The sequence below is a fragment of the Impatiens glandulifera genome, chromosome 8 (assembly GCF_907164915.1).
Source record: "Impatiens glandulifera chromosome 8, dImpGla2.1, whole genome shotgun sequence".
In the NCBI taxonomy this organism is placed as follows: domain Eukaryota; kingdom Viridiplantae; phylum Streptophyta; class Magnoliopsida; order Ericales; family Balsaminaceae; genus Impatiens; species Impatiens glandulifera.
This window is the reverse complement of record NC_061869.1, coordinates 6,624,194-6,635,810: the sequence shown is the minus strand read 5'-3', so window position 1 is coordinate 6,635,810 and position 11,617 is coordinate 6,624,194. Positions and strand designations below refer to the sequence as shown.

The 11,617-nt window shown below is 29.5% G+C and overlaps 2 protein-coding genes across 4 annotated transcripts; one reads left to right on the top strand and one right to left on the bottom strand.

The window, feature by feature from the left end:
- Positions 1–335: 335 nt before the first annotated feature.
- LOC124911551 (membrane-bound transcription factor site-2 protease homolog) lies at positions 336–3,792 on the top strand. The gene is made up of 9 exons (XM_047452055.1): positions 336–604; positions 669–735; positions 807–893; positions 967–1,064; positions 1,168–1,315; positions 1,542–1,622; positions 2,298–2,759; positions 3,175–3,465; positions 3,550–3,792. Exons 1-9 carry the CDS (start codon positions 438–440, stop codon positions 3,709–3,711), a joined length of 1,563 nt encoding a protein of 520 aa, XP_047308011.1. The 5' UTR covers positions 336–437; the 3' UTR covers positions 3,712–3,792.
- Positions 3,793–4,502: 710 nt separating this feature from the next.
- LOC124911927 (plasma membrane-associated cation-binding protein 1-like) lies at positions 4,503–5,677 on the bottom strand. 3 transcript variants are annotated; one of them, XM_047452465.1, is made up of 4 exons: positions 5,521–5,677; positions 5,297–5,416; positions 5,040–5,214; positions 4,503–4,962 (listed from the first exon to the last, which is right to left on the bottom strand). In XM_047452465.1, exons 2-4 carry the CDS (start codon positions 5,405–5,407, stop codon positions 4,658–4,660), a joined length of 591 nt encoding a protein of 196 aa, XP_047308421.1. In that variant the 5' UTR covers positions 5,408–5,416; positions 5,521–5,677; the 3' UTR covers positions 4,503–4,657. The 3 variants fall into 3 exon arrangements, with proteins under 3 accessions (XP_047308421.1, XP_047308419.1, XP_047308418.1); XM_047452463.1 differs by having other exon boundaries at positions 5,297–5,420; positions 5,521–5,658; XM_047452462.1 differs by having other exon boundaries at positions 5,297–5,432; positions 5,521–5,630.
- Positions 5,678–11,617: the final 5,940 nt, after the last annotated feature.

The following is an 11,617-nucleotide window of genomic DNA, read 5'->3' as shown; positions in this document are numbered from 1 at the left end:
GGAGAATTGAGAGAGTGATAAGTGAGAAAAAAAATGATAAATCTGCTGGTTTAGTTCGGGCTGCCGAATTTCCGGTCCAACATGACATTGCATTTCCGATTTTTTGATCAACCCAACTCGATTTGACGACTAGTTCACCCCAACTTTCGGGCCAATTTCAAAACTATTTTAAATACAATTTTTTTTTTCTCTACTTCACTCTTTTGACGAATAAACTAAAATAAATAAATTCGAATAAATTGAGTACAAGCAAAATACTATTAAATATATATAAGAATAGGCTAGAACAACAAATAAACAAAAAAAATGGGGCTCATAGGCGGCGACCCTTAAAACGAACTGTACCCTAATGACTATTATCTCACTTAGGCCTTCGCACATTGACTATTTTGAGCAGTTGAAATAGGCAAAGATTGAAGCTTTATCCAGTCGTTTCCATGGCGATGGAAGGAAGGCGGCAAAGGAGATTTGGGCGGGGACAAAAACGAAACTTACTTCCCATTCGCTATACCAATCTATCCAACACCATTTCCTGTTGGTACTGCGATTTCAAGATATCACTACTGAATCAACCTTTATACAATTTAGGGCAACGATATCCTAGGTATTTCTCAATTTCTTCATTAACCCTCTTCTCAAGTTCTTATTTTGACAATCAATTTCTACAGATTTCTCAAAGCTTGGTTCTCTGTTGGCGTTGGTTTCAGTCTAACCTGTGTAATTGCAGTTACTATGGTGAGTACTCTGAAATCATCTTCTTTCTAATTGTCATTTTCATCTGAATTTTTTTTGTCTGTTGTTTCCAGATTCTTTTTCTATGGGAATATCTCAATTTTGTTCATATACTTGATGAGAATGGAAATCCGAGCAATTCTTTGTTTGGCATCTCTCCGGTTAGTCTTTTTCAACAATTCATAATCTTGTAACAGCTTAAACTCTAATGAAGTTCTTTTTTTTTACAAACAGGTTTGGCGAATCAGTATTAATGACTTTGGACATGTGTGTTTGTCTACAATCATATCTGTTTCAGCTCATGAATTTGGACATGCTCTTGCGGCAGCAAGGTTGAGTTCTATTTGAATTGGACATAAATGTTTGTGTTTATGACCGTATTGTATAGATCTCAATACTGAAACTGCAGGTATTGAATCTAATGTTGATTAGCAGTGAGGGTATAAAGATGGAATATGTTGCAGTGTTTATAGCATTTCTATGTCCTGGAGCTTTGGTGTCTTTCAATTATGATGTGCTTGAAACAATTCCACGGTTAACTGCTCTTCGCATTTATTGTGCTGGAATCTGGCATAATGCAGTTGTAAGTCACGATCTTTAAACTGAAATTTCATTTTGAATCATGATTCAGATTATATAGTGTTTTTTCTTGCTTCATTTGGTATGCAATTTCTTTTCTTTTCATGATCATATTATATTTTTAGATTATTGCATTTTTTGGCTAATGTAACAGATGTGGTTGGTAACAAAAAATCCATGCTATACTCTTGTGTCTCGCTCCAAACCGATATTTGGTTTCATTTTTGCAGTGTTGCCTCGTTTGTGGATTGGCTTTACTCCTGCTACCCATTCTTCTTCATCCACTCTTCATATACGGTGATGCCCCAATGGTAAGTTCCTATAGATACTCGTGATTTTATTGGATAAATATAGATTAACAATTAATTTTACAAGTAGAGACCATTTATGGGCGAATTAGGTAAGCACTGCTGCCCTTTTCCCAATCGTAACCAAACACATACCCTAATCTCTTATATCGCGACCCATGCCTTATCCAGAGTCAAACCTTTATACCTTTTGCTAGTTTAGGATTCTATGTTTTCTTTGGTTTATTGTAGTAATGTTTTAGTTCTAAATCTATTAGAACAAGAAATAGCCAAAAATGTAGTTGTAACACATATTGAGCCTATTTGGAAAATCACCGAAGTTAAAATTGAAATTGTTTTCTTTCGTCTGGAATAAGTGATTACAGTGATTTCGTTGCTTCATTTGTTATACCCAAATTTTATTATAGATCATGTCTGCATTATAGTGTTATTTTTTTTTGCTTTATTTGGTAATTTTTGACAAACATAATAAATGTAGATTTTTGTAGATGATGATCAACGTGATTTTCTCTATATGACAAAACAACCTAACGTTAATTTTTTTGGTCAGTAAATGAAGTTGGGTTCTTCTAGACTGATTCACAAGTTGGATTGAACCGAAAAAACCCATTACTATGACTAGTTAACTATCTAATGCTTCTTTCACCATCTCTAACATGTTCAAGATTGTTATACCAGGTTTTAGATGTGTCTCCTTCATCCCATTTTTCTGGAATTTTGTATCCGGGCGATTTGATTACTTCATTGGATGGTATACGCATCCATACCGCTCAAGAATGGAGTTCGGTTGCTGCAAAGTTACATGATCAAACTTTTCAAAGCTTCAATGAATCTCATAATTCTCAATTTATGATTGCAAATGGAAATAATAAGGGATACTGCGTTTCCCGATCTATGATACGACTAGAAGAAGAAATCAAGGATGTTCAAGTTTCTGCTGACCAATTTACATGTCCTCCCGACTTTGCAGCCTTCACTAATATTCCTTGTTTGACTGACATCACTGAAGAGGAGGATAACCGACAAAGAAAAAGATCATTGATTTGCTTGGTGGCCGCTGAAGTTATCAATCTTAAGAAATGTGGCGACGGTCGGATGCAGCTGCCCTTTAGAAATACAAGCCATTGCCCATGCTTAGAGGTAAAGAATCGAACACTCATGAAATTTGATATATCAATTTTGAATGTAGAATCGTATCTGGTTGAGATATTCAATTTTCTCATCTAGATTCGGATTCAGACCTATACTCTACCTAGAAAGTGTTTTCAAATGAAGACATATATTTGGAAATTAGTCTTAGGCCTTGTTTTGATTGGGTTATTTGAATCAATCTCAAATAACTCTTCATCATTTCATCCATCAATCTCAAAAAAATCACTTTTTCATCACATTATTTTGATTTCATAACTTTCAAATAACCCAAAACACCCCACATCAAACGAGTTCGTAAAATTTATTTGTTATTTCTAGTACTGAACAAAAATGACAAGTGTTCCCAAATTGAGAAGAAAAACAATCCAATACATCTTTTGATAACAATAACTTATTGATTCAGGAAGAATCTTGCTTGACTCCGGTCCAGATTCCCGGGGTTTCATGGATCGAGGTCACATATTCGAGTCCTTATCTGCCCGGATGTTGGAATTTGGAAATGGGCAGCAGTTGTAAGGGGAGCTTTATTGTCACTGGGGATTTGATCTCCATTACCCCGTCGATTAAACTAACTTCATATCAACCCCGTTTTCTGTTTTTCAAGTGGGCAAATCGTTTACCAAATTTTCTCGAAAAGTTTTTGTTATGCACGTGTTATGTCTCTGTTGCGCTAGCTCTTCTTAATAGCCTCCCGGTATGTTACCTTTTTGTCATATTTGTTTTGGTTGCTATATTTTTATTGTATGCGATAGATGATGGGCAATTGAATTTTGGTTAGGTATATTTTCTCGATGGGGAATACATTCTCGAATCGTCCATATGTTGCTTGAATCGGCTTAGCCCGAGGATGAGGCTCGGACTTCTTAGTTCGTGTTTGATTGGTGGGACTGTTGCCTCCATTGCGATGCTAACAAAATTATTCTTTTATGCGATCTTGTAAGAGCACGATGTGAGAACAATCCCGAAATTTTGTTTTCAATGTGTTTAAATACTTCCAAAGCAATTTTAAAAATGGAATGGATTATGAACTCTTTATACTATCCTATTATGAATCCTCAATCTTGTTATTTGATTTTATTTTTGTAAACTATTCTAAAGAAACAATAAGAATGACTAACCAAATTTAATTCAAAAAGAAGAAAATAAAATTAACTGTCATTCTCATTTGTTTAGATAAATATGACATTTTTTTCAATCAATTTAATAACAAATATTCTATTTTACCCCCAAAAAAAATAATTAGATATCTTTATGGTGAGACAGAAAGTGATATTTGTGAAGTTTTCATTTAATTTTAAGTTCAAAATTCATAAAGAGACAAAAGAGTGACAGATAAACCAGGGCCCATAGGCACTTCAATCAATGTATATATATTATATAGTTTTAAATTTTCATGTTAGTTACTTTTTTTTATTAAAAATTAAAATATTTATTATAAATTTTATAAATATAAAAATACTACAACTCATTACAAACCCATATAACTCACTTTATTTTATTATTATTTTATTATTATTAAAAATCAAATAATTAAAAATAAGTATCACTATCATGAATTAAATTATAGTAATCCCAATCTTTTAAGTAACAATGACATAAATCAAACCCTATCTAAAACAATCAATTATTATCTACTCCACAATCCTATCTCTTCACCATTCTATTTTTTTTTTTTTTTAAATTCCTCAAAAAAAATATATTTAATTATAAATATACTCACATACATATATATATTCACAAACTCAAAAAAAAATATCATTCTTCCACTCTTGTCTTAATTTTTTTTCCATCTAAATACACAAACAAACTTAATTATAAAAAAAAAACAAATAAACAAACAAACAATAAATTAATGCTTCAATCATCACAAATTCCATATCCCATCATCAAGGCTTAGCTGGTATTGTCTCCTCCACGACTGCCGGCGCTGCCTCCGCCGGTGCTTCAACCTTCGCCGGCTCCACCTCAGCAACCGTCTCCGGTGCCGGCGCCGCCGGCGTTTCTTCTTCCTTCTTCTCCTCTGCCTCAATCGCCACCTCTTTGTCCTTAATCTCCACGACGGCCGCCGCCGGTGGTTCTTCGGTGATGATAAAAGTAGAAACTTGCTCGAAGATGAAGATAACCGGTCCAGGAATCAAAGCCGGTCCAAATTTAGATGATGCTTCACGAATAGTCTTTGAACCAGGGAAATCTGTTGAAGATGATTAATTATAAGAATTTTCCTAATTGGGTTATTTGAAAAAAACAAGCTTTTTTAAAAATATATACCTATTTTTTCAAGTTCATCGAGGAATTTTTGAACGGCGGCAGAGTTCTTCTTAATGGATGATTCTTTTGGGTCTTTGATAAGTCCTTTGATAGCAGTGGAAGAAGCTTCATAGATTTCGACAACTTTTGTTTGAAGTTCAGATTTGTTGTCTTCAAGTTCTTTAGCGTATACTTCCTGAGGATTATTTGAAAAGGAATCATATGAATATGAATATACGGAGGAAAAAATAAGGGGTAGAAAGTAAAAAAGTAGAAACCTTGGAATCATCGAAGGCTTTGGCAGCTTCAGAAGCGGCGAGTTTCTTTGGAGTGTTTTTGTCGAAGACTTTCTTTAGTAAAGGTTCAACCTTTGTTTTCCAGTAACCCATGATGATGATCTTCCTTAATTATAAGCTATAAGATTGAATAAAAAGCAGAACATAATCAGAACAAGAAGAAGAAGATGATGAATTTATTAACACAAGTTTGACAGACTAATTACCTATGAACTTGGTGTTTCTTGTTTGGACAAAAATCCGAGGATGGTGTCTGTCTGGCCGTAGATGAATGATAGAATGAGATATATATATATATATATATATATATATATATATATATATATATTATAGAGAGAGATGAAGATAGACGTTGGTTTGCTAATTAACGGATCTGATCGGATCAGATAAACGCCTGAGAATCATCCAGCTAAACATGCCGGTTTTTTTCTCCGGTCCTACATTTATGGGCTTGACCGATTTCTATTTATTTTGTAATTATGTTATTTAGGTATATAGAGTAATATTTGATATTTTTAAACACTAAAATGATTTTAGTGAAGTTAGATTGAAAACATATATTACAATTTATAATAATTGAGAGCATAAATTACAAGAAAAGTAATTTTTAAGAAATTTTGGTAAGAATTGTGCCCTTCAAGATTGGAAGGAGATTATAAAATACATGTAAATTACATTAAAAATTACTACAAAAAAATTAATATAATTTTATTATATTTTTTTAAAAATCGTAATATATAAAATTTGGTTGATAATAATTATTTTATTAGATTTAATTCCGATAGAAATCATAGAAAATTCCGCATTAATTAAATTTAAGCGGAATTGAGTTGCTCGTGAGCCGCTCAGTCAAAAATCGACTTGAGTTTGACTTTGACGAAGTTCGAGTTGAGCTCGAGCTCATATAAATACTTACTCGAAGACTTATTGATCTTGCTTGGTCAAATTTTGTATGATTGCTTTTTCGAGCCTAATAATAAATAATATATATTTTTTTAATATTAAAATTTAAAATTAATATTTTTTCTACACAAATATTTAAAAATTTAATTTTATTCAAATTTTCAAGTCGAGACAAGTTTGTAGATAAATAGTCGAGTCGAATTAGAGCTCAAATTTATAAAGTCGTTCGAGTCGAGCTAATCAATACTTAATCGAGCTCGACTCCAACTAACTTGAATTCGATTTTACTCATTTGTTTCCTTAATTAAACTTATGTGAAAAAATGTTATAAATAGGCTAAGTAAAGAGAAAAGTATATTTTCAAGCACTAAACCTACTATAACATATTTAAACGGAAAAAAGTTCACTTAGACGTATGTACAAGTACAACTAAATCATTTAAACTAGCTCATTTAGACGTATGTACTAATAAAAGATCTTTAAATATATGTACTATCAAAATTGGCTCATTTAGCCTCTTTTAATAACCATGGTTAACTTTTACTTTTAAATTTATATATTTATTAATTAAATATTAATATATTTTTTCTCTCCTTCTTTTTCATTAATTAAACTAGGTAATTTATTTTAATCTTAAATTTTTTTATTATTTTAATATTAATTTCTCTTTTATATTTCATTTTTTTTATTAATTTTTATTTCTCATATTTTTTAAATTTTTATTTTCTTTTAAAATTTAACAACTTATTTATGAATTTTATGTTTTACTGTAATATTTTTTGAAAGATTTTTTTTATTTAATTTAATATAATAAAAATAAAAAAGAGTTTTTTCTTATTTAGTTTAATATAAATAAAATGAAATTAATAATTTTTTATTTAATTTTTATTCACGACTTATATTAGTAGTAAATGAATTGTTTTTGTCTTATATTAGTGTTTGATGAATGAGTTTTTATTATTATTCAATTCTTAATTATTAATTTATTTATTTTTGTGTTAAAGAATTTTTATTGTTGAAATAATTTTCATTATTATATTCAATTATTGGGATAAACAATTTTAAAATAATTAATAATTAATGTGAATATAAAAAAAAATATATAAACAAGAAGAAGAAATATAGAGTTAAAATAATTAATGATGAATGCTTATATATATATAAAATTAAATTAAAATAATCAATCATAAATACTCATATAGAAATAATAAAAAATTATAAATAAGATAAAAATAAAATATTCATTTATTAGTAATAAATGAAATAATAAATGAAAAAGAAAAAAGAGAAAATATATTAATATTTAATTAATAAATATATAAATTTAAAAATAAAAGTTAACCATGGTTATTAAAAGAGGCTAAATGAGACAATTTTTTGATAGTATATATGTTTAAATGATCTTTTATTAGTACATATGTCTAAATGTCTAAATAAACTAGTTGTACAAGTACATACGTCAAGTGAGCTTTTTTCCTATTTAAACTAATAAGAGTTACTATTAATATCAATCTAAGTTAAACAAAAAAAAAATAATAATTTACTCTTAACAAATAATATTATAATTTTAGTTGTTAACTTAATTTTTAGTCTCCATCTCCACTAAGGTTTAAGTAATTAAAGTGGTAAATTTTTTTTTTTTTTTTTTTTTGTGTAAGAAATCAAAAACAAGCAAAACAAAAATAAAATTAATCCTTTCTATAACATATCAATTTTAATTATTAAAATATAAATAAATAATTTTTTTTATTAACATCTTAAAGTTATGCTCAATTTTTATCTAAATCACCATATTAAAGTAATAAATTATCTTATGAATTGTTGTGATAGTATTAATTACTATCTACTTAAGTAATAGACTTCCCTATAAAAAAAATTGATACTAAAATTGGTTATAATTTTTTTAAGATAAATCAAGTTGTATAGAATAAATAAGAATTTAGTTTTTATTTTAATATATTTTCTAGTTGTATATGATATATATATTTTTTTATAATAAATTGTATTAATGCAAATAATTGTAGACAAAAATAAACATACAGCCGAACAAAAAAAGGGTTGTCGGGGAGTGGACAGTTGTCTTTCGATAGATAATTTTATGAATTTGAATGATTTGATTCAACTTGTATAAATATATATGAGTTTACAAATATAAAAAAAAAAAAATTAAAATGAAATGAAATAACAAAACTTATGCCCCTGAAGTTTTAACTATATCTAAGATAACCATTATACTTTTTGAATAGTTGTATGAGTCCTGGAATTATTTATTTTTAAGGTTAAACTTAATAAAGATATAAGATGGTGGTTTATTTGATTTAATATTTAGGTAAATGTGTAGAATTAATAAAAATTATATAAATGAGGGTTTGGATCTTTTATTTTTAATTAAAAATAATGGTATGTAATCTTCACAATATCAAATTTTCACAAATATAACTTTTAATGTTATAATTTTATAAGAACATTAAAAAAAATCAATTCTCTTATCAACAAATTAATAAGTACATTAAAGTCAAAAGTCAAGTAATTTAAATTCTATTAATAAAATAAGTTCTAAAAACTAATTGTGTTTTTATTAAAAACACTATATAAGTATGATTTTAGATAATTAATATTATAAAACTATTAAATTCACAACAAATTAGAAAAGACATAATTTAATATAAACAATTGAGATAATTAATATCGTGACATCCACATAGAAGAGAATTGCAATAAAAAAATAAAACGACATATATGCTTGGCATCTTCATATAATTTGACTATCTTAATAATATATTATTAAATTGTGATTGTATTGATTTGATAAATAAATTATTTATTATTTAGAATCATTTACTTAATTTAAAGTTGATGGTTACTACTTACTAGGGATTATTTGATTTTCAAAATCTACCAAATTGTTTTATTATATATATATATTATTTTATTTTTAAATGTTATATTATAAATAATAAAAAAATTGTTTAAACACAATATCAAATTATATAATGAAAAAAATAAATAAAAAAAACATAATAAATTATAAAAAATTTAAATTCTCAAAAAAAAAATATAACTTCTCTACAAACTCTATTAATTTTTCTAAGCATAATATTAGAAAACATTCTAATATAATAGTAATATGAATACGATAATCGAAAGTTATATTTATAACTATTTACATTTTTTTCTTCAAATAATATGATAATTTATAAAAAAAAAAAAATAGACCTAATTAAGAACAAATATAAAAATTGAAAGAGATATTTTATAAATTTAAATGTATTATTAATAAAATAAAATAAAATAAAAGCATCTTAGAAATATCTTATAAGGAGTTGGAGGGTGGGACCCACCTTTGAGCTGCCACACGTGGCTTCGCTGGTACAAACGTCAACAATTATCACGCCGTTGATAACTCACAAATTATTATTATTATTATTATTATTATTTTTTTAATTTTTTAATTTTTTGCTTTTCCCTTGGATTCTTTATTATTTTTTATTTTTTTTAATAATGTAGGGTTGAGTTCACATGCTAAAATGAGTAAATTCTTATATTATTAACTTAAACATAAATTAATATAATTAATTTTATTTTTTCTATGACAACTTTTGTTTTCTTGCATTACTTATAACTATGTCAGTCTATTCATTCTATTATTTATCATTAATGAGGTATTCTATTTGTACATATGTTTTCTAAAACATTATTGAATAGAGATGTTAAAATAGAAAAAAATAAAATAAAGGAAAAACAAGTTTAATAATAAAAATTGAAAATAATTAAAATAAGGGTTAACAAGTTTTCAAATCATATATCACTTTGTGGGTATAAATCTTCTAATGGACTTGTGAATATTCAGCCGGGAAATTTGAGGAAATGACCCCAAAAAGGGGGCTAATAGCCGATGGTGCGGGCCACTAATTTTTATAGCGCTGGTGACCCCCAAATTTTTTAATGACCATTTTACTCATGCGTCACGCACCCTCCAGATGCGTGACGCACCCTCCAGATGCGTGACGCACCCTGAACCCTATAAAGACTTATTTTTTTTTCATTTTCGTTTCATTTTCTCTCTCATCCAGCCCCTTTCTTCCCCGTCTTCTCCGCTCCGCCGTGAAACCCTAATGGTGGCGGAGGAGATTTTCTCTTCTTTTTCAGCGATGAAGAACGAATCGAAGAGGCACCGTCGACCATGGCACCATATTCAACGACCTATAGCTTCGAAGAACATCCAATGGAGACGAGTTTGCACAGCGCTTAGGATTTCGAACAAATTGACATTTCATTCGACCATTCCACTATATTTTGTGTTTATTTCGTTATTGTTTGTTTCGATTTCCTATTCAGTTCGTGTATATTTCCTTTACAGAACGTTCCTCATTGATTCGCTGATTCGTTGAATGCAGGTTGTTTGTTTGGTAGGATGCGTCACGTAGGATGCGTCAAGATGGATGCGTCAAGATGGATGCGTCAAGATGGATGCGTCAAGATGGATGCGTCAACATGGATGCGTCAACATGGATGCGTCAACTCCGATGCGTCAACTCGGATGCATCAACTCGGATGCGTCAACTCCGATGCGTCAACTCCGATGCGTCAACTCCGATGCGTCAACTCGGATGCGTCAAGTAGGATACGATGCGTCACATTTATTTTTATTTTATATAAAAACCCAAATAAGCCTCGACCACTATTCATGCTCTCTCTCTCTCTCGCACCCGACGACGCACCTGCCTCTACGTCTCTTCCTGCTCGTCTTCGTCTTCATCTTCTCGTTCATTCATTGACTTCATGAGGTTAGTTTTAGTTATGTTTGTTTATGTTCATGTTAGGTTTTAGGGTTGGTTGCTTCTTGTTTGCAAATGGTTCATTCATGGTTTATGTTAGGGTTTAGGGTTGCTTCATGCTTGCAAATGGTTCATGCATGTTTTATGTTAGGTTTTTAGGGTTGCTTCTTGCTTTCAAATAGTTCATGCATGTTTTATGTTAGGGTTTTAGGGTAGGTTGCTTCCTGCTTTCAAACGGTTCATGCATGTTTTATGTTAGGGATTAGGGTAGGGTAGGATGCTTCTTGATTTCAAATGGTTCATGCACGGTTTATCGGTTGGGTTGCTTCTTGCGGTTGCGTCAAGCAGCTGCGTCAAGCATCTGACAGTTGTTTCTAGCTATTTTGACGGTTGCTTTTCTTCTCGTTTGTTTATATTTGTTGTGAAATGTTTTCACAAACATTGTTGTTTTTGTTTTCCCTTTTGTAGATGGCAGACTTCACGGTTTATGATTTTCCTGGTAGGATTTCATTGAAATCTGTCCTAGCCTTGAAAAAAGTATCTGATAGGTTTGAAGCGCTGGGTCTTATGAAGAGGGCTCTAAATTCCCAATTTCAGTATTTATTGAGAGGAGTCCCAGACT